This window comes from Canis aureus, chromosome 3 (assembly GCF_053574225.1).
Source record: "Canis aureus isolate CA01 chromosome 3, VMU_Caureus_v.1.0, whole genome shotgun sequence".
Lineage (NCBI taxonomy): Eukaryota > Metazoa > Chordata > Mammalia > Carnivora > Canidae > Canis > Canis aureus.
Genome location: NC_135613.1, coordinates 25168925 through 25191950, shown reverse-complemented (window position 1 = coordinate 25191950; position 23026 = coordinate 25168925). Strand labels below are relative to the sequence as shown.

Genomic DNA, 23026 nt, shown 5'->3' with positions numbered 1-23026 from the left:
TGATGGGAGCATTTACATTCAGAGTAATTATTGAAAGATTAATTTAGTGCCATTGTATTACCAGTAAAGTCACTGTTTCTGTAGATTGTTTCTTTCTGGGTCTGTGTTACTTTTGGGCTCCCTCTTTGCTTAAAGTTTCCATTTTACTATTTCTTGCCAAGCTAGTTTAGTAATCACATATTCTTTTACTTTCTATTTGTCGTGGAAGCTCTTTGTCTCTCCTTTCATTCTGAATGACAGCCTTGCTGGATTAAGTATTCTTGGCTTCATGTTTTTCTCATTTAGCACCCTGAATGTATTATGCCAGTCCGTTCCAGCCTGCCGGGTCTCTTCAGACAGGTGTGCTGTCAGTCTAATGTTTCTACCTTTGTAGGTTACAGACCTCTTGTCCAAGCTGTGTTCAGGATTCTGTCTCTGAGATTTGTAAATTTCACTATTATATGTCAGTGGTGTTGACCTATTTATTCATTTTGCCTTTTTCAATCCCCATATTAGGGAAGTTCTCAGCTATAATTTGCACCAATATACCTTCCTTTTTTAAAAAAATATTTTATTTATTTCTTTATTTGAGAGAGCACAAGCAGGGTGGTGGGCAGAGGGAGAAGCAGACTCCCCACTAAGTGGGAGCCCGTCTTGGGACTCAATCCCAGAACCCTGAGATCATGACCTGAGCTGAAGGCAGACACTTCACCGACTGAGCCACCCAGGGGTGCCAATACAATTTACTCTAACAAACAGACCAAAATACACCAAGAATCTAGTGTATGACTCTGTTCTCTTTGTCTATCTGATCATATTATTTTTTGCTAGTCTTTTTTTTTTTTTTTTTTTTAAGAGATTTTTTTTATTAATGATAGTCACAGAGAGAGAGAGAGAGAGAGGCAGAGACACAGGCAGAGGGAGAAGCAGGCTCCATGAACCGGGAGCCCGACATGGGATTCGATCCTAGGTCTCCAGGATCGCGCCCTGGGCCAAAGGCAGGCGCCAAACCGCTGCGCCACCCAGGGATCCCTTTTTTTTTTTTTTTTTTATAAAGATTTTATTTATTTATTCATGAGAGTCACAGAGAGAGAGAGAGAGAGAGAGGCAGAGACACAGGCAGAGGGAGAAGCAAGCTCCATGCAGGGAGCCTGACGTGGGACTCCATCCCAGGTCTCCAGGATCACGCCCTGGGCTAAAGGCAGGCACTAAACCGCTGAGCCACCCGGGCTGCCTGTGTTAGTCTTTTTAAATTTCATCTTTACAAGTACATTCTATCCTTTCAATGTATTTAATTTATATATATATATGTTTTTCATTCTTAATAATTTTGAGATGTAGTTTTTCTAACAAACTGACCAAAATATACTCAGGATATAGTGTATTGCTCTATTCTGTTCACCTGATTGTGTTTTTTTTTTTCTTTCAATTTTCATTTTTAGTTACATTCTATCCTTTCATTGTACTTAATTTTGTTTTTGTACATATTTATTTTTTTCTTTTTTTTTAAATATTTTTTTTATTTATTTATGACAGTCAGAGAGAGAGAGAGAGAGGCAGAGACACAGGCAGAGGGAGAAGCAGGCTCCATGCACCGGGAGCCCGACTTGGGATTCGATCCCGGGTCTCCAGGATCGCACCCCGGGCCAAAGGCAGGCGCCAAACCGCTGCGCCACCCAGGGATCCCGTATTTTTCTTTCTTTACAATTTTAGGATCCAGTTTTCTAACAGACTAAAATACATGAAGGATCCAGTGTACTGCTCTTTCTGTCCATCTGTCTGATTCTATTTTTTGTTTGTTTTGTTTTGGGTTTCTTCTGATTTGTTTAGCGTATATTTTTCTAGGGTCATTGTTGCCATTTTAGTATTTTCTTTTCTCATTCATCTATTCTCTGGACAGAATAACAAGATGGAAAAATTCACCTCAAAAAAGAAAACAAGAGGTGATACTGTCAGGAACCTATTCAGTATGGATATAAGTAAGATGTGGGAACTAGAGTTCAGAATAACAATTATAAAGATACAGGTTGGACTTGAAAAAAAAGACCAGGAATCCTGGGTGTGACACCAGAAGAATCCCTTTCTGGAGGAAAAAAGCCTAAAATCTAATCAAGTCGAAATCAAAAAGGCCATTAAATGAGATGCAATAAAAAATGGAGGCTCTGACTACTAGGATAAATGAGGCAGAAGACAGAATTAGTGATCTAGAAGACAAAATAATGGAGAATAAAGAAGTTGAGAAAGAGAGATAAACAGCTACTGGATCACCAGGGCAGGAGTCAAGAGATAAGTGATGCCATAAAGCAAAACAATACTAGAATGATTGGGATCCAAGAAGAGAAAAGGTAGGGACAGAAGGTATATTGGAGCTGGGGAACTTGGATGGCTTTGGCTCAGGTCTAGATCTCGGGGTCCAGGGATTGAACCCCTTATTGGGGGCTCATTGTACTCTCTCTTTCTCAAATAAATAAATAAAATCTTTAAAAAAAAATAGAACAAACTGTATCCCAAAATTGTAAAAGAAAGAACAACATATATACACAAAAATAAAATACTATGAAAGGATATAATGTAACTGTAAAAATGAAAATTTTATTTTATTTTCTTTTTTTCTTTTTTTCTTTTTTTTTTTTTCTTTTTAATGAAAATTTTAAAAGGTGAAAAAAAAGTTGGTAAAAGAAATTCATTGAAAAAGGAAAGAGGGCAGCCCCAGTGGCGTAGCGGTTTGGTGCCGCCTGCAGCCCGGGGTGTGATCCTGGAGACCCGGGATCGAGTCCCACATCAGGCTCCCTGCATGGTGCCTGCTTCTCCCTCTGCCTGTGTCTCTGCCTCTCTCTCTCTCTAGCTGTGTCTCTATGAATAAATAAATAAAATCTTTAAAAAAAAAAAAAAAAAAAAGAAAAAGGAAAGAAAAAAAAAGGTTAAAATTGAAAGGCTAAAGCATCGTGGGAAAGAACTCATGAATTCTATATAATATTTTTCCCTAGTGGTGGCGTTTAGCAGTTCTCTATGATCTGTAAACTCCATCTTGGCTGTAGGGTCTGGCTTATCTTCTGGGGAGGGGCCTGTGGCCTTGATTCTCAGATGTCCTTGCTCTGGGTGGAATCGCACTGCCCTTGCCAGGCTAACTTACCTGCTCCAAATTGCTCTAGGTGGATTTTGTTCCCCAAAGGCTTTCCAAGCTGCTCTAGAGGGGAAGTGAAAATGGTGGGCCCCCACTCTCCAACCCTGGAGTGCAAGCTCAGGGCCCCCAGGGAAAAGCAGTTCATCCCTCTCATCTCCCCAATCCCTGTCCGCACTCTGCTCACTCAGCCTGGGACCGAGTGTTTCTGTCTCAGGCACACTACCCTGTCTGGAGTCTCCAAACCCTGCACGCTCCTGTGGTGTATACCCATGCGGCTCCACCTGGGGGAGGGAGGAAAGTCTCCTGGCGGTTCTCCTCATTGCTGGGCTCCTGCTCGAGGAGCCGTGGCCAACCTTCCCTCTGTTCTCAGTCTCTGGCCACCCCGAGCTGAGAGCCGGCTCCTGGGCTCAGTGATTGCAGCCTACTTCCCCACCCCAAAACCCGGGAACTGTGCCACATTCACACCCCTGTCTTCCCATGATCGCAGGGATCCTGAGACCACCCTTGTCACACCCAGGATTCCACCCTGCTGAGCCACTGAGCATCTTCCAGGCAGGGACATCTCACATGGGAGCGGACTTCTAACTGTTCTGATGTTGTGCTCTGCTGCTCCATCAGTTAACCCACTGCCAGAGGCTCTCTTCCTGTGGTCTGTCTTCCAATAGATGGCCTCTGATTCACTTCTGCCTTGCAAAAAGTGGTCACTGTGTTTTTAGAGTTGCAGCTACTCTTTTCTTAGATCTCAGGTGAGTTCAGAAGTATTAGATGAATTCCTGGGCAGATGGAGCTGAGGGCTCCCCTTCCTCACTGTGTTGGACCAGCCTTGCAGATGGGCCCTCTGACCTGAAAACTCGTCCTTCAGCACTAAGACATTTTCTCAGATACTTTTAAATCTTTTGTTATGAAAAATTGAAGAGATAAAAGTAGAATAGTGTTTATGTCATGCTCACAGGCCTCTGTACCCCCAACGAAGCAAAGCCCAGACACAGACGCTGTTATTAACTTGTTTCCTGGCAGGTCTTTTTCTGTGTGATTTCCTCTTGCTGCTACCACTTCGCCAGGATTGTCTTCTGACTTGTTCTCAGTCATGTTTTGCATATTTGGGGGTTTGGGTGTTATTTTTTCTGGGGCATTTCTTCCACTTTACCTGCCCGACCCTTCTTTCATTGTTTTAGCTCCCTGAGGATGAGCGATGTCTGAAATGCTCTTTTCTGTGAATTTCTCCCATTTCCTCAGATTTGCTCTTTTCATTTGCATTGGTTTCTAATCCTTAAACTGAGGACTTTTGACTCTCCAGTCCTAGGGCTATGGTTGTGCTGTCCTCTGCCTGGCTGTGGGCTGCAATGGGACCCCTACCCTGGGACACATCATCTCCTTTCCTGGCTTGTCAGGGTTTGCAGCACCATCGGGTGGGCTGGCCTCTCGCCTCATTGCTTGTTTCTAGACTGTGTGTCCTCTAGGCCACACCTTGCCTTTGTCCCATGCCTGGGCTGTCATGTGTGGCTCCTGCTCCTCTGAAGGTGACTCTACAGCTCCGGTCCCTGGGCTTGTCCGTGTGTCATGAGAATGTGCTGGCCAGGGGTCCATGCCCTGCAGAGTCCTTATCTTAGGACTTTGTTCTATAACTCTGTGTATTTTTAATGACATTAATTGGTGTTTTTCTCATTATTACTCATTAAAAGTAATAGAAGTTCATTTTAAAAGTTTGAAAATTACCAAACTTCAGTGAGAGAAGTAAAAATCATTTATGAGGGGATCCCTGGGTGGCTCAGCAGTTTAGCGCCTGCCTTCAGTCCAGCGCATGGTACTGGAGTCCCAGGATCGAGTCCCACGTCAGGCTCCCTGCATGGAGCCTGCTTCTCTCTCTGCTTGTGTCTCTGCCTCTCTCTCTCTCTCTCTCCGTCTCTCATGAATACATTTAAAAAATATTTTAAAAATTAAAAAAAATCATTTATGATCTCACTCTCCTGTGACAACCACAGTTGGCAGGTATTTATATATGACAAATTATGAAACAGTAAGAACCATTGGATTACATGCATGTAATTTATTTTCTTTCTAAAAATGGGGTTATACTATAAGGTATGGGTAGTAGATTATGTCATGCATTTTGTTTTTTGATCGTTATTGGAATTGTAACCCTGAGAACTAATTTGAGTCATAGTTGATGTGGTTTTCATGTTTTCTCCTGATCCAGAGCAGATAAAATACCCCCGTCTCTGTACTCTACCTACTGCCAAGCCTGCTCCAGTGCCGCAGAGAAGAAGCCGGAAAGTAAGGTTAATAGGTCTCCCTGTCCCTGAGATGAGTACCTTTCTGCTTCTCTGGTCAGGAGGTGTGCAGGGGATCCCTCAGCCAGTGCTGGTCTCGCTATGTCAGGAGGGACCCACCTCACTTGTCAGGTCACAGGCTCACAGGCGCCCTGAGAAGTTAACTGACAGGCCATGTCCCTGATGTGCTGCTTAAGCCTATGATATGGTTTCTGTTTGCTGTCCTGATTCAGATGACCAGGTGGCCAGGCTTTGAGGCCTAGAGAGTTGATTCTGAAGCAGGGTGTAGTGGGTGGTCTGCGATAGCTTGTTTGAATGGTTGAATTGTTCCATACTGGGTTGGGGATCACTCACCTCCTAGGGATCGGTGGTATAGACCTAGGTCCAGTCTGTGCCAGCATGCATGATACAGCGGTGCTTGGAGCCACTGTGCAGACTTGCTGGCCTGTTCCTGCCTTTCCCGTTCTCTTCGCTAACAGGGCGATGGTAAGAGGGCCTGTCCTCCACTTGGTGAACAGTAGTGTTTGTTTGCTGGTTTAAGTCCTTTGACTTGTGCAGAGTCTGCTAGGCTGAATGAGGGGGTGTTTTGTAGTTCTGTCTGCCAAAAACCTTCCTTTTATGTGCTTGGATAATTTCTCATAGCACAGAGACTCAGAAAACTTGAGAGGGCAAAGAATGAAGGTCCCTGGTTTCACACTTGTTTGCACCAGTGTTGACACAGCTCCCCACTGTGCTAGGGGTGCCAGGGAGGCTGTAGGGCTGTGTCCACTGTGTGAGAGGCATGCTCCCCACCAACTCAGCCCTCTGGCCTGCCCTGGAGGCCTCGAGAACATTTTCTTTACTTTTTCTGGCAGAAAGCCTTATGATTTCTGGTTTTGTCTTGGTGTTTGTCTTGTGAGGCTCACTGCATATACCCAGTGTCTTCTCCAGTGATACCACACCTCAAACTTGTTTTTATTTTATTTTATTTTATTTTATTTTATTTTATTTTATTTTATTTTATTTTATTTTATTTTATTTTATTTTATTTTTTTAAAAGATTTTATTTATTCATGAGAGAGACAGAGAGAGACAGGCAGAGACACAGAGGGAGAAGCAGGCTCTATGCAGGGAGCTTGATGTGGGACTCAATCCTGGGACTCCAGGACCACACCCTGGGCCAAAGGCAGGCGCTAAACTACTGAGCTACCCAGGGATCCCCTTGTTTTGTTTTTAAAACATACATAGTGTGTCTTCCTTTTTGTAATGAAAACTGTATGTTTGGGGAGCCTGGCTGGCTCAGTCATTGGAACACGCAACTTGATCTCAGGGTTGTAAGTTCAAGCCTCATGTTGTATATAGAGCTTAACATTAAAAAAAGGAAAAAAAAAAAGAAAAATTGCGTTTGAAGAAACATTTTTCTTTTCTTTCTTTCTTTCTTTTTTTTTTTTTTTTTTTTACCTTAGAGCACATGCAAGTAGTGGGAAGGGGCAGAGGGAGGGGGAGGGAGAGAATCTCAAGCTGACTCCATGCCCAGCACGGAGCCTAACTCAGGGCTGGATCCCAGGATCATGACCTGAGCTGAAACCAGGTGCTCAACCATTGAGGCCACCCAGGCACCCTGTAAACAAGTTTCTGATATGGATAGTGTGCAGCAGTGAGCTCCTTGTAGAGTCCTGGCGCCTCTGTCTGCCCTTTTCACAGAGAAGCCATGTCCAGTTGTGTGTGTGTCCTGTTATCCCCCAGATGCTGCCCTGGGAACAAAGACGGAAGCCATCTGTGTAGAACCCCTGGGACTGCTTGCAGCTGCGCTAAGAGAGCTCAGAACCACGATGACAGACCCCACCCAGTATGATGGTGAGGACGTTGCTGTGGGCAGGGCTATAGGCAATGGATGTTCGTGGGCTGAGCCAGCTGTGGCCAGAGCTCAGTGGCAGAGTGTGGTAGTTAAGCCTGACCACAGCCATCTGCTTCTGCCGAGCCAGCCCTACATGTGGGGGGGAGGTGGACGTCAAGGATGCGCATTGGGCTTTCCTGTCCGCCGCCATCACCTGCATTTTCCTGTTCATCTAAACACGTTTCTCCATTTGTAGTTTTTTCTGCTCAGATGGCGGTGGTTTCTGAGCGACTCAGTTCTGCCCTGGGCCTGGGCGAGGAGGATGGCAGCTTTGAGGAATCACAGGTTCAGGTCAATATCTTCTCTCCAGAATTGGAGCCGCAGGACCAACAGGTAAGTGCAGGATGCAGACAAGCCTCTTTTCCAGCCCCGGGTCTTGCCAGGTGAACTGTGTATGTGGAGACACCCTTGTGCTGGGCCTGCTTGGCCCCAGCCTATTTGTGGACAAACTCTTTAAATTTCTAAAGAACATGCAGCAGAGGCCATTTGCAGCACCAAAGCCTCAAACGATTTCTTCTTTGGTCCTATAGACGAGGTGTGGTGGTGCTGTTGTCCAATAAGTTTGATGGCTGGGACTGTGGGACACTTGGCCTGAGGTCTTGCAGGATTTGGGACTGGGGTTCTGTGCCAGTCAGTGTGGTGGTTTCTTCCACAGATACACTCCTGCTTTGCTGTGTCCGTGGTGTAAACAGGCTCACGCATGTTGCTCTGTGCCCTCTGACCATCTGTCTCTTGTCAGGTCGCGGATCTCCTGTTGACATCTTTTTGTCAGAACCTGATTGCAGCCAATGGCTTCACCCCTCCAGACAGGTAGAGGCCTGGGGTTTCGACTGGGTGGTGTGGAGCTGTGCTTGGGCAGCCTGGGTGCTCTGCACAGGTCTCCCTCATGGACTGGGGCTTCTCCCTGTTCTGCATGATGAGGGGCATGGCCACCCATCCTAGTCCAGCTCTGACCCCAGGCCCTGGGTCCTGCCTTCTGACTTGTGTCCTGGTTGGGGGTCCCAGGTAGCGAGGGGCAGTGCTGATGTTTATCAGGTGGACACCTGGCAGACGTCAGGCATCAGTTCAGGAGACCCTGCTGTTTAGGGAACAGCCCGGTTCCCAAGGCCTCCCCTGTGCCTCCTGCTCATTCCCCACGGGAAGGCTGGGCAGGGCCAGGGCTGGTCAGACTGCTGGTCTTGGTGGCTCCCCCTGCAGGCAGGGCCCCTGGGCTGCTCACTTCGTGACAAGCCTGTGTGGACGCCGGCTTCTACCCATTGTGCTTACCAGGCTTTGCCAGCTGCTCCGTCACCAGGTAGGGCTGCTGCCTCCATCCAGCTGGGAAGTGGGCTTTGCCCTCCTCCCTGTACGATTATTGTTTCCCGTTTTAGGGCCCAGGCCTGAGTGCCTCCCACGTACTGGGCCTTGCTGCCCTGGTCATCCACCTGGGCGAGTGCAGGCCTGCAGTCCCTGAGGTGCACGTGGCTTCTCCCGCCCCCGTGAAGAGCCTCCCCCTTCCAGAGTTCTTGAGTAGCCTCCTGACGCTTAGGACCGCAGAAGCCTCACTCTTCTGTCTCAAGTGAGCTGTTCCTCCCGTCCCTCCGCAGTGCCTCTCCACTCCACAGAAGTAACATTCTGATCACGTAACATTGGCAAAAACACACTCCACAGATAATCACTCTTTAATATTTGGCATATGTCTTTCCAGAGTCTTAAGTTGTATTTGTGTGTGTGTGTGTGTGTGTGTGTGTGTGTGTGTGTGTTTCTTTGTTTACATAAATGAGATCCTATTACCCTAAAACCTGCTTTCTAAGACGTTAACAGACCATAGGCCTCCCTCCATGCTGTTGGGCCATCTTCAGGGGTTGTGGTGAGCGTTATTGGTTTTGTCTCGGGAGCTCCTGGCATTTGGTCGGATCCGTGCCCCTGGTGAGGCTGCTGGGTTTCTAGGGGGTGAGTTCCTGCCCATGGAGCTGCACTGTCCAAAGAAACTCATCTGAAGGGGTTTTGAGACCCTTCATCCTATAAGTTTGTGCCAATATACACCCCCACAGTTCTCTTTCCACCACTGTGGGCCAGACCCACCTGGGGGGAGCCCCAGTGCTGCCCTTCTGTGTGGGGGCAGCTGGGAAGTTGATAGCATGGCACATGGGGGTGGTCGGTGCTGGGAGAGAGGTGGGCTGGTGAGGGCAAGAGCAGCTGTGCATCCCAGGGTGGGCAGGGCCCTGGGAGTCTAGATTTACGCAGTCCCAGGGTGAGTAGATGGAGGGTCAGGCTAGAAGCCAGGAAGCTCCAGTGAGAATTGTTTGCTGGGCCTGGGATTGCGGTTTGTGAGCAACTCACAGAAAGCTTAAGGGGTGGTAACGAGTGGGCAGACACAAGCACCAGGGTGCTTGCCGTGGTCCACTTGTGCCCCCCACAGTGGGAGGCAGAGTGGCCCAGCCTGGGAGCTTTTGTCAACATCAGTAGTCACCACTGGCATCCAGTCCTGAAGGTGGGTCCCATTTCCTTCCTCACACTTTCCTGACGCTCCTGGGCCCTAGGTACAGCCTCTTCCCATTGGGGTGTTCTTGGTGGGCAGAGGCTCCTCCCGAGGCGGAGTTTGAAATTGGGGCTGCTTCTGTCCTGTTCTGGACTTCTTTCAAGAAGGAACAGGGAATGATTTGCTAAGACTTGAGTGAGTGGAAACCCTCTCAGATGATGCATCAGTAATGCTCCAGTCACATCTAACTTAATTCCTTGTGTTCTGGCTGTGACTGCTCTTCATATGCGGTGAAAGTAAGCCCTCACTTGCACAGTCTGTCCATTGGTGTGTTTTCTGTGTCTGTGTTGTGAATGTGGACAGAGCTCAGACTCACACATGTGACACATGGGCCAGTTCCTGGGGGGCCAGGAGACCAACCCTCAGACCCTCTGGTTTAGGATGCAGTCCTTTTGTGAAATTCATACTTGTTTTTATTTCATCCCGTATTTTGCATGGATCACATTTCTACATTGTTTTTGCTTCCTACTTTCAGATTTTGTACAGCAGCAATTTCTTACTCCTTATGTAAGTCTTCTTCCCAGTCAAAAGATATTTTGTGCAGCTGCTTATCTCCAGCCCTCATGAAAAAGGTAGGTCTGTCCAGTTCCTTGTCTACATTCTGCGAGTCTCCAGTTTCAGACAGGCTTCCCACTGAAGCTCCAGCCTTCTGCTCTCTCCTCACTTGTGTCTGTGGACAGCTGTGCTCTGTTTATCACACTGTGTCTTGGGAGCCACCTTAGCTGTCTGCTTGGGCTGAACATGCCTTTCCTTCTGTTCCCAGAGTTAGGATGAAGGGGTGTAAAATAACAAAAACTACAAATGTCCCTCCTTTTCAAAAAATAAAAAAATAAAAGTAGGTGTATTAGAAGATAAATATTCATGGAAAATATATTTCTATTTAAAGAATCATTCTGAATTTTCTTGAAAGACTCCCCTCATCACCAGAGAAATTTATTTTTTTATTTTTATTTTTTCTTAAAGATTTTATTTATTTACTTGTGAGAGACACACAGAGAGGCAGAGACACAGGCAGAGGGAGGAGAAACAGGCTCCATGCAGGGAGCCCGATGCAGGACTTAATCGCGGGACTCTGGGATCATGCCCTGAGCCAAAGGCAGATGCTCAACCACTGAGCCACCCAGGCGTCCCATCAACAGTGAAATTTAAAGATTTTATTTAATTGAGAGAGAGAGAGAGAGAGAAAGAGAGCATGAGTGGGGGGAGGGGCAGAGGGAGAGTCTTAAAGCAGATTCTTATTCTTTTTTTTAAGATTTTATTTATTTATTCATGAGAGACACAGAGAGGCAGAGACATAAGCAGAGAGAGAAGCAGGCTCCATGCAGGGAGCCCAATATGGGACTTGATCCCGGGACTCCAGCATCACGCCCTGGGCCGAAGGCAGACACTCAACCGCTGAGCCACCCAGGTGCCCCTTAAAGCAGATCTGAACTGAGCATGGAGCCCGAAGTGGGTCTGGATATGACAACCCTGAGATCGTGACCTGAGCCAAAATTTAGAGTTGGATATTTAACTCACTGAACTACCTAGGCACCCTAAGACCAGAGAAGTTTAAAGACGTGTGTCAGAAGCCTTCAGTGGCAAAAGTGAAGTTGAAGTTAGAAAGGAAACCAGTGTTATTCCTTTGGTGGAGTTTTAAGGGACATCTTGTGAAGTTCAAATGCAGATCTCATTCCAGGCTCCACGTTAGAATCCACAGAAGTCCTGGCTGTGCCCATGGGATAAGTGGGTTTTGGGCATACCTGTGCTCTCATCATAGGTGTTGAGGAACTTATCCCAGGTGCCAACATTATGAAGCATGGAACAGAGATGAGAGGTGGTCCACATGGGGACGCCTCCGGTCCCCCCTTGCCTGATTCTGAAGGGTGTCCCAGTGCCCTCTTCAGGCCCCTTCAAGCAGTGCGTGGCTCAGTAAACATGGGGGAAAGTCTCAGCTCCCAGTGGCAACAGGATTTTGCTTACCCAGTTGGCATCGTTTTTTCTTTTTACTGGAAACACTGATGCCAGCAATTCCATTGACTGCTGGAGGACTGTATGTGGCCACACTGTCCCATGGAGGGCAGGTCAGAACTGGCAATTCTACCTCCCAGTGTTGAGTCCCCTGGCACAGTTAGATGGCCCCTGAGATTTCCAGCCAGGGCTGGTCACAGAAATGCCTTCTGTGACTGAATGCTGGGTGCCCATAGGGTCTGCAGGCTGCCCTGCCATACACAGCCAGTTTATTGTCTCTTCAGTTTCAGTTCATTTTATTCAGACTGCTGTCAGAAGCCCGAGGACCCCTGTCTCAGGAGGACACAGCCGGCCCTCCCTGGAAGCTCTTGTGCCTGCCCTCTGCAGACTGGCAGAGAGCCGCCCTCTGTCTGTGGAAACAGAGAACCTTCCAGGAACTGTTGCAGGAGAAAGAATTTCACGTAGGTCCAACTGCCCCTTATCCCTCGCCTGGTCCTAACTCATAGGGATTTGTAGGTAGACATGGGGTTTCCTGAGGACATGTTGGGCAGGCAGGTGGGCCTGACTGGATGATGCTGGACCAGTACGGCAGCACAGAAGTGGCTCTGATTGAAATCATTACTGGGATCACTGCAGATTCATGCATAGTTGTAAGAAGTAAGATGGAAGGATTGTTCCTACTCGGCCCAGTTTCCCCCAGCACTAACATTTTGTGGGAGATTTTAAGGGTAAATAAAAGCATATTTTAACATATCTGCCAGGCTCCAGTGTGGGGTTGGGCTTTTCTGAGCATAGTCTCTGGGAGCCTTGGCCTGCTCCAGCCAAACATGCCTCTGTTACCACTCTGCTACTTTTTCATAACTTTTCATTTATTCCTTGAATGTTTGCTTATTTTTTTTTGTCTTTAAAGAAAAAACATTTTCAATTGTTTTATTATATATTCAGTTCTTTTATTAATCAGTTATACCAGAGTAGGTGTGACAGTCTTTAACATAACAAGTAATGCTATAGGGAACTTGCTGACCCTTGCAGCCTAGGTGTCTCAGAGGGCTGCTGTCCCTCTGTCTTTGGGAAATCACGGACATGTTTCTCTTGCTTATACATGGGTGTGTTCCTGACCAAAGAACTGCTCCATAGTGCCTGGCTTTGGTCTTTACAAATAGGGTACATGCTGCACACTTCTTTCTGTGATGTGCTTTTTTACAGACAGTGGGAGGTTTTGAGAACTCCATGTTGATGAGTGAAATTGTTCCAACAATTTTATTTTATTTATTTTTAAAAAATATTTTATTTATTTATTCGAGAGAGAGAGAGGCAGAGACACAGGCAGAGGAAGAAGCAGGCTCCATGCCGGGAGCCCCACGTGGGACTCGATCCCGGGACTCCGGGATCACGCCCAGGGCCAAAGGCAGGCGCCAAACCACTGAGCCACTCAGGGATCCCCGTTCCAACAATTTAAAAATAAGAAATATGCTATCCTGAATATTTGAAGCTTGTTATTAAATCAAGTGTATTTTTCAGTTACTTTGCCCAACTCAAGTGAACTAGAAAATTATGTGCTGTGGTACGGTTTGCAGATGCCGCAGGTTAATTTAGAACCTGGCCAAGTGCTGGAGGATTCAATTTATTTTTTATTTTTTATTTTTTATTTTTTTAGAAGATTTTATTTATTTATTTATTCATGAGCGACACACAGGCAGAGGGAGAAGCAGGCTCCCTGCAGAGAGCCTGATGCAGGACTTCATCCCAGGACCCCAGGATCATGCCCTGAGCCAGAGGCAGATGCTCAACTGTGAGCCATCCAGGTGTTCCTGGAGGATTCAATTTAAAAATACCCATTTGAACAGTTTTTGTTAGCTTCGTTCAGGGTTGTGTTAAAGCAATATCCAAATTCTTTGTCAGGCTTGGTGCCAGCCAGTCTGACAACAGGAAGCGGCATGAGAATAGAGAGCAGTATAGACACACCTGCCTTGCTATGTGGCTCTCGGCTGTCATGTCTGACAGCAGCAGAACAGACAGCAGTTACCAAGCTGACCTGTGATTTCTGTGTCCCATCCTGACCATGGTGTTCATTTGGTCCTTTTCTCTCAGTTAACTTACAGAGACTGGTTACAGCTGGAACTAGAAATTCAACCTGAGTTTGATTCTCTTTCAGATATGGAAAGGTAAGTGTTGAAAGGATCTGCCTTGGGGCGCCTGGGTGGCTCCGTGGGTTGAGCATCTGACTCTTGATTGTGATCACAGCTTAGGTTGTGATCTCAGGGTCATGGGACTGCGCCCTGTCAAGCTCTGCGCTCAGTGTGGAGTCTACCTCTCCCTCTTGTCTCCTACTCTCCCTACTCCCTGTGCTCACGTTCTCTCTCTCTCAAATAGATAAAATCTTAAAATAGTGGTGTGTGTGTGTGTGGCGGGGGCGGGGGGCCGGATCTGCCCTTCGAAATGCTGTAAGGTTTTCTACATTGTCTTAAAGTCTGAGTCTTACGTTCTCCGTGTTCAGTTTAACGTACAACTTATGAGCAGTTTCATTCTTTTATTCCTTAATTCAAGAAACATTGAGTTTCTACTGTTTGTCAGGCACTTCTAGAATGTTCTTGAAACTGGAGGTGCATTGTGACAAAACAGTTTGCCTGCCTTTTTGGCACCTTTGTGTACATAGAAGCTCAGTGCGGTGCACCTCTGCCTTGACACCCTGGGCCCTGTTGCCAAGCAGCTGTACACAAGTATGCACCTGAGTGGGCCTGAGGACAAAGATAGATAGATAGTTAAAATGGGTTAGAGATAGGGATGAACACTCAGGACCCCTGACAGGGCTGTGAGAACCGGTCCCAGGGTGGGGATTGCAGGAACAGCAAATGTGCATCCCCTGGGTGGGAGAAGAGCAGGGAAGGCCAAGTGTGGTAAGGGGCTGCCGCGGGGTCCTGCTGGGGGAGCTTGAGAGGGTTCCCAGCTGGTGTGGCTGGCCTGCTTCCCTCTTGTGCATGGGAAGAGCACAGTGGCCAGCTGGGCAGGCAGAGGGCTGGCAAGTGGTAAATCAAAGTCTGAGCCCCTGTGGGTCCTGCCACCAACTGTTCAGACCATCAGGAGGTGGGATGTGCTGTTCTGGGCGTAAGAGTGGGGTGTTGACAGGCCCCTGGGCGTGGTGGTGCAGAGGTCAGGGAGGGAATGTGCTGTAGATAGAAGGGAGCTGATGTGGCACAGGAGCCCCAGGGGGTAGCCAAGGGCAGGAGTCAGCGTGAGTTGCCCTGAGCCACTGTCCCTGTGTGGCCAGAGATGCGTCTCACATGTGTGGGATGCTATCTCGTGGTGTCAGGTTGTAGAAGGAGCCAGTAGAAATAAAAAACACTGCTTTTCCAAGATGGAGATTTGCCTCCTCCTCGGGTCTGTGCCAGCGTGAGTGCTTTCTGCAAGGGTTTGCGTGCCCTGGGGTCTTCCCTATCTTCCCTTCTCCTCCTGTTCTATTTTCAGTAGGAAAAGAAGGAATTCATTTCTAGTATGAGGATCCATAAGAAGCATTTCTTACCCCCAGCTCACTGTATGTTGAATTGTGCTTAGACCTTTTCTTTTCTAATTGCACAAGTCACAGTCCAATGCGTTGCGTACAAGTATAGACGGTGTGGGTGTAGCACCAGCCCTTTATCACCTGTTCCTTGCCCACTCCTGGGTATATGGAACATCTTCCTTGGGCTTGGCTCCTTCTGTCAGTGGTTCTCTGGCTGAGGCTTTCACTTAGTACATCATCAGGATCTTCTGGACATTTTTGCTGGTGGACCTTGGGATAATGACCCAGGGAGGTGGCCCCTGAGGGGGCCTGGATTGTGGTAGAGGGCCTTCCTATACCTGCAAACCCTCAGATCTAACCCCCTGCCATTGTTGTGCTCCTGGCTCTGGGCTCATTTTTGTCCACAGGAAGCACTGGTTTGCAGGTCTTCTCAGCACATGTCCTGGTATTTGCTGTTGCAGGTGGGACTTCCACCAGTGGGCAATCCATGAGCACTTCCTCCTCAAGCCCTCCGAGGCTGGGGGCTGCGATGGGGACATGCAGACAGCGTGCACAGTTCTTGTCGACGTGCTGATAGACTTCTGCCAAAGGTTAGGAATGCTGATGCCGGAAAGCATCATACTTTTAATTTTGTTAGTTCTCAGAAAGTTTTTATCTCTGTCTACTTTGTGTTATACAAAACACAATTAAACATATCCTGATAGCAAGTCTGAGTCTATTCGAAGTAAAGGTAAGCTTCTCGGATGTGTTTTCTTTGTGTATAGATTTGGCAGTGCCAGTCTTTCTGCTTTGTCACCTGGCATCAGGGTGGGAACAAGTGGGCTGGCAGGTGGCAGGCATTGAGCGTGCCTGAAACACGGATGTGGGCCGGCTGCCATGGAGGCAGAGTTCCCTGTGTTTGTGTTCCTGCTGAGCAAGTCTGTATTAGTGTCCTTGTCTTCATGATTGTTGTGTCAAAATGGTGAATAAAATCCATTCCATTTTCCACATTTTAGGTAATATATTAAATCATAGAAAACAAATCTTGTTACCCCCTAAGAAACATAGCCTGTGCAAGTGGTTACTGAAGACAGTGCAGGACAGGTGCCTTTATGTTTCCCACTGTCCCTCCGTTCTCCACAAGGATCTGTAAACACCGCCTAGTTTGCAAAACTCTTAGAAGTCACATTACATTGCAGTACAACTAGTAGCACTGGGCTTTTTACTTGCAGTGCTTAGTGGCTGGGAGCAACACATACAGTACCAGTCAAGCTGAAGTTGGGGCTGGTCCTCTTGTCCTTTGTTTTTCTCTTGGGAGGGAGAAATGAGTATGTGTGCTGCATTCCTTCCATTCCCCTCCAACCCTGGTAACCCTGAATCTACTTTCTGTGGAGTTGTCAATCCTAGACATTTCATATAAATGGAATTAGACAAACATGTGGTGGTCCATTATATCAGGCTCACTCAGGATAACGTTTTCAAGGTTAGTCTACCTTGTAGCATATATCAGAACTTCATTCTTTGTATTACTGAATAGTATTCCATTGAAGGATGGAGCACATTGTGTTTATTAACTGATGGACATTTGGGTTTTCACTTATTAATTATGAATAATTCTGCTACAAACATTTGTGGGTTTTAAGGATTTTGTTTATTTGAGACCAAGAACATGAGTGGGGGTGCAGAGGGAGAGGGAGAAGCAGACTCCCCGCTGAGGAAGGAGCCTGACATGGGGTTCAATCCTAGGACCCCAGGATTATGACCTGAGCCAAAGGCAGACGCTTAACCATCTGAGCCACCCAGGTGCCCCTGCTATAAACATTTGTGTATAGACTTTTCCGTAGTCCCGTGTTTTCATTTTTGGGGGGCATATACCTAATCATGGGATTGCTGTGTCATAACTTTTTTTAGGGATTACCAGGCTGTTTTCCAAAACTGAGCCATTTTACATTCTCATCAGCAGTATCAGAGGGTTCCAATTTTTCCACATTATCACAAATATATTTATTGTTTTCTTTTGATAATACCCATCCTAATGGATATGCCGTGGTATAATTCATTATGGTTTTTAAATTTTTTTTCCATTATGGTTTTGATTTGTTTTTCTCTGCTGGCTAATGATGTTGAGCATCTTTTCAATTGCTTGTTGACAATTTGTGTTATCTTCTTCGAGAACTGTCACATCTTTTGCCCATTTTATAATTGGGTTCTTTTATTGATTTTTAAGAATTCTTTATGTATTCTGGATCCCCAGATCTTTTTTTTTTTATCAGCATAGAAATTTATTTTAATTCAAAATAATATGGTTATATTTAGAATAACATAATAATTATCTAAAGCAAATATCATCATTGGCTCTGAAACAGTTCTAAAGATGTCATTCTTTTGAAGTCAAAAAATATGTAGTAAGAATGTATAAGGAAGCAAAAATATAAAAAACAAGTTTGCTGAGTATTGGGAGTTGTAACAAGGACACACTAAGATAATGTAACAGAGTCCAAATTATAATACATGCAGCAAAGAGTTCTCTGGCTTTATCAACTTCCTGGAAAATCAGTAACCTCAGTACTGCAAGAATACCACCACTTGGTTAACCGGACTGACTTCCTGAGGGACACAGGTAGTAATTCATTATACTTCCCCTTTTTCTACCTCTTTCCCCGACACCAATTTCTTTTCTTTCAGATAGGTTTCATCCTGCTAAAAAAATACTTGGCTTTATCTGTAAAGTGGAGTAAATAATATCCTGATTGAAGTATGCTACGATTTAGTTGAAGGTGCTCAGGGATCAAACTTCTGAAAAAGGTTAATCAGCTAGTTAGCAGAGACCATCAGTGGCTTACAGGAAAAAAAAAAATTCAGATAACACATGTTTGCTAAATAGATGAAAAGAATAAGCAGTTAAAAATGGGTGAAAAATCCTAGGGTTTACTGGGACCTAGACAATCAAAAGCAGACAGGTGACCTTTGATTAAACCCATTTACTTGTGGAGTGAGCTATACAGAGGCTCCAGAAAGTTTAGTTTCCAACAGTGTGCACGGCCAAAGGGCAAACTCAGAAGGTCTCTTCCTCTCGTAGAAACTGGAAGACTGACGAGAAGTCTTTCTTTGAGTAACCCTTTGCACACATCATCCTGTAGATCTGATGGGCTTGACTACCCAGAAGGATTGGGCTCTTCGTGCTGGTGGCAGAGTCTTGTGCTAACCCCAGATCCTTAGCCATGAGCGTTGCTCCAAATCCACCCTGATAGTTATTAGCTGATGGAACTCCATCCATCACCCCAGGTACGGGATTGTAAGTGTCACTGGACCAACACCGTCCTGAGCTCATATTTAGGATTTTCGCCAACAGTTTTGGGTCAAGCCCTAACCTGATTCCAAGATTCATAGCTTCAGCAGTTCCAATCATACTAATGGCTAACAGCATGTTGTTGCAGATCTTTGCAGCCTGCCCGGTCCCAACAGCTCCACAATACACCACATTGGAGCCCATGCACCCCAGCAACTCCTGGGCAGCAGCAAATTCATCTTCGGCTCCTCCCACCATAAATGTGAGGTTCCCAGACCGAGCAGCTCCCACACCACCAGAAACAGGGGCATCCATGAAAACTGCTCCCATTTTCTTGACTTCTTTGGCCAATTCTTTTGAAACTGCAGGATCAATAGTACTGGAGTCTATTAATAGTGAGCCTTTCTTCACTTTTTTTAGAATTCCATTTGCTCCAGAATAAGCTTCTATTGCATTGATACTGGTGGGCAACATTGTAATAATTCTGTCAGCTTTTTCAGCTACATCTGCTGGGGAAGACACTACCTGTTCACCTGCATCTTGAAACTCTTTACATACATCAGGGAACACATCATAAATAATGAGTGGATAGCCATGTTTCATGAGGTTTTTTGCCATTGGATTCCCCATGTTGCCCAGTCCAATGAATCCAACTGGAGTCTTGGAAGCCATTGACCTAGAACATACCGCTGCAAGGCTGGCCGCGGCCGGGCGCTGCCTGCGGCTCCAATACCGGAGGCCGGAGGCCGCTGCACAGAGCCGTAAGGAGGCTGCCATGCTGCCCCCGCTCCGCCTCCCCGCGGTGACCTCTGTGGCTCCCGGCTCACCCACTGACTGCGAGTGTGCGCCGCGGAGCGGGCGGGATGCACCGCGGCGTGGGGCCGCGCGCGCACGCGCTCTGCAGCTCAGGGCGAGCTCCCACCGAGGAGGCGCGGCCCGGCGAGACCCGGGTCGTCAGTGCCCTCTGGATCCCAGATCTTTAACAGATAAGAGAAGGAAACATTTTCTTCCATTTTAGGAGTCATCTTTTCACTTCCTCCTTTGTTGGAGTCCTTTGATGCACAAAATGTTAAATTTTGATGAAGTTCAGTTCATCTATTTTTTTGTTTTAGCTCCATTTGATTTAATTTTTATGGAATAAGTTAAGGATCGACCTTCACTCTTTTGCATGTGGATATCCAGTTGTCCCAGCATGTTTTGTTGAAGACATGGTCCTTCCCCATTAAATGATCTTGGCACCTTTGCCAAAAATCAGTTAATCCTACCTGTGAAGATTTGTTGTTGGACTCTCTTCATTTTGGTGTACACATCTATTCTTATTGCCAATATCAATATTTTGATTACTGTAGATTTGTAGGAAGTTTTAAATTGGGAAATGAATCTTCTTCTCCCCCCCTCCCCCCACCCAAGATCATTTTGGGTATTCTGGGTCCTTTGCAATTCCATCTGAATTTCAAGGTCAATTTGTCAGTTTCAACATAACAGTTGGGAATCTGATAGTGATTGCATTGTATCTGTAGATAATTACAGGTAGTTTTTACCACTTTAACAATACCAAATCTTATATCCATGAACATGGGATATCTTTCCATTTATTTAGGTCTTCTATAATTTTTTCAACAGTGTTTTATAGTTTTCAGTGTACAAGTCTTGCACTTTCTTGGTTAAATTTATCCTTAGGTATTTTATTCTTTCTAACACCATTGTAAATGTAATTAATATCTTAATTCCATGCTTGGATTATTTGTCCATTGCTAGTATAGAGAAATACAACTGATCTTTGTATATTGATGGCATGTCCTGCTACTTTGTGAAATTGTTTGCTTTAATAGTTTTTAATTGTGGATTCTTTACGGTATTCTGTATACAAGATCATATCATCTGTGAATAGAAATGGTTTGACTTTTTCCTTTCCAATCTGGATACCTTTTATTTCTTTTTCTGGCTAAACTGTTGTGGCTACTACTTCCAGTGGTATTGAATGGAAGTGGTGAAAGAGAAGAACTTTGTTTTATTTCTGATCTTAGGAGGGAAGCTTTCATCATTAAGTATGATGTAAGCTGCGGGTTTTTCATAGATGGCCTTTATCAGATTAAGGAAGTTCTTTCTACTCCAAATTTGTTGAGTGTTTTTATCATGAAAGGGTATTAAATTTTGTCTAATATCTGTTTATTGAGATGTTTACATGTTTTTTTTTTTATTCTATTGATAGGTGTGTTGACTTTAGGGTTTTGAACCAACCTTGCATTCTTAGAATAAATCCCACTTGGTTGTGGTACATAATTGTTTATAGATGTCACTAGATTGGGGTTGCTACTGTATTGTTGTAGAAGGGTTTTTTGTTTGTTTGTTTTTTATTGATGACTGGGTGTCATTTGGTCCCCTGGGACCTCCTGGCTCTATGACAATACTCCACTCTGGAGCCAGGAGAAATAGGAACGCCCTGCACATCAGGAGATACTTAGGAGGCTTTTATTGTGTTTTTGTTTCAGTTTGAGGAGTTACAACTGCTTGGAGAATTCTGATTTGGTTCTCAGCTGCACAGGAAATCGGGATATTTTTTCCAGATTGCAGGTGAGTTAGAAGATATAAAACTCACTGTTTCATGGCATTTGTGTCATCTGCTATTAAGATATTTATTATTGAATATCTTAAGGCAGCTCAATAGAATGAAAAGTCACATCATACATATGATATACCAGACCCAGAGTGACAGTGTGTTCACCTCACCCGTGACTGTCCCCAAGATACAAAAGCTGTGTTGCCAGACCATCTCCAGGCTTAGGGACATTTAAAATTTGAAAGCAGAGGAAATTGAGAAGATACCAACTTTGGTAGTAAAATGGTTGCTATCCACAGCTTGCTGTGTTTTTGTAGCTCTTGGCTATTCTATGTGGATATTAGGCTCTGAGAAATAACGTAAATAGCCCTCTACTTGGCAAAGGAAGGCTAAGTTACTGTTCTTTCACAGGGTCACCTGGCACCTCCACAGGCTGGCGGGTTCTCTTCACCAAAGCAAGTGCATTTAAGAGGGTGTGGAAATGGGGCTGTCGTTTTGAGGTGAAAAGTGCAGTTTTCAGCCAGAGTGCCTCAGGTCTAGTCAGGGCCATAAAGGTCAGACCCTGAGAGCAGGCTCTGAGGTCATAGGGCAGACCACGGCTCCCTTAGGTTTCCGTGTCCACAGTGTGTCTTGGGAATCTACCTTTGGAAGCGTTACGTGAGGCCCCACGTTGACAGGATTGTGTGTGTGGATTTGACGCTTCCTGCTGGTGTTTCTGCTGATGTTCTGCAAGTGCTTGAATTGAGAGAATGTGGGGAGTGACAAGACCATGGAAGGTGTGGCCTGGGGCACTGGGGAAATTTTACCTACAAGTGAATAACACATCCCACTAGAGACTTCCCAGCCCCACAACCCCTCATCTTGACCTCTGGTCCTTCACATTCATCCTACCTGGCTATGGCAGGAAGAGCGAGTGGGGAGGGCAGACAGTGCAGCAGAGGTGATGTTGCAGTGCAGGCGTTTGGCTTGTTCTGCCTCTGCATTTACTGAGTGCCTGCTGTGTATATGCCTTACGTCTGAAATTCACCTGTGCGTGTTAGTAAAAGCAGATGATAAATGATAAACTATTAGCTTTGGGAAATCTGGTAAAGGTGTTCTTTGTCCTATTCTTACTCTCTTTTTGCAAATTTTCAGTGATTTCCAAGTTAAAAGGCTTGGCCCACTCATGCCCAGCTCTTGGGAAACCTTTCTCCCAAGCCAGTCAACCCCATTTCAGAGTCCTGATTGGGGCAGACAGTAAGCTCTGAGGACTTTCTGGCTTCACATCTGGGGATAAGCCCCTGGGACCAGCAATTAAAGTATGTGAATGTTTTGGTCTTGTTTTTTCCAGGAGATGGCTGCTGACCTGGAGCAGGGCCCAGTAGCACCCCAGAGGTGCTCTCCTTCTCAGGGGCACTTCCTTTTCAGAGTTTTCCGCAGACGGCTCCAGGCCCTGGCCAGCGGGTGGGATGTGGCTGCCCGCCTTCAGAGACAGCAGGAGCTGCTTGTGTACAGATGGTACCATGGCGCTGTGTGGAGTGTCTCTTTTGTCACGAGTTTTCTTTTCCATTGGTCATTTGTTTCTGGCCCCTACCCCCAGGCTGTGACTGCATCTTCTCCTTGGGGCTCCCATGGAGAGAGCAGGGTCTGAAGCTTTGGATTAATGCCTGCCTCTTCAGACCCTGGAGATTAATTGTTGAAAGACGTAGCCTAAAGAATTCATGTCGAAATAAGGAAAACCGTGTGTGGTTACAGTTACTCCTTATTTATGAGTGTGAGATCATGTAATCCCCTAGTTCTTGGGCATAGCTATGTTAGTCTATGGTGCACCCTTTTGCCTCCCTAGGTGCAACTCCCTAGGTGCATAGCTATGTTAGTCTGTGGTGCACCCTCCCTAGGTGCAACTTAAGAATGGCTCTTAGAGTTGATGCTGTGAATGCTGACAGGGGGCCCTGCAGGCATGAGTGCTCAGCACGCAGCCCCAGGCGGGGACTCTGGTT

General features: G+C 46.0%; 1 protein-coding gene and 1 pseudogene across 2 annotated transcripts in view; one reads left to right on the top strand and one right to left on the bottom strand.

Annotated features, from left to right (window-relative positions):
• The window catches only part of FANCA (FA complementation group A), a 63094-nt gene that overhangs the window by 32173 nt on the left and 7895 nt on the right, over window positions 1-23026 (top strand). For both annotated transcript variants that reach the window (XM_077891194.1, XM_077891195.1), the window contains 12 exons: window positions 5301-5377; window positions 7099-7209; window positions 7446-7582; window positions 7989-8059; window positions 8447-8543; window positions 8620-8807; window positions 10246-10342; window positions 12005-12181; window positions 13812-13885; window positions 15681-15809; window positions 20980-21061; window positions 22378-22544. In XM_077891194.1, the coding sequence (XP_077747320.1) occupies window positions 5301-5377; window positions 7099-7209; window positions 7446-7582; window positions 7989-8059; window positions 8447-8543; window positions 8620-8807; window positions 10246-10342; window positions 12005-12181; window positions 13812-13885; window positions 15681-15809; window positions 20980-21061; window positions 22378-22544 (1407 nt within the window). The remainder of the gene's footprint in view (window positions 1-5300; window positions 5378-7098; window positions 7210-7445; window positions 7583-7988; window positions 8060-8446; window positions 8544-8619; window positions 8808-10245; window positions 10343-12004; window positions 12182-13811; window positions 13886-15680; window positions 15810-20979; window positions 21062-22377; window positions 22545-23026) is intronic.
• LOC144310364 (3-hydroxyisobutyrate dehydrogenase, mitochondrial pseudogene) lies at window positions 17456-19329 on the bottom strand (annotated as a pseudogene).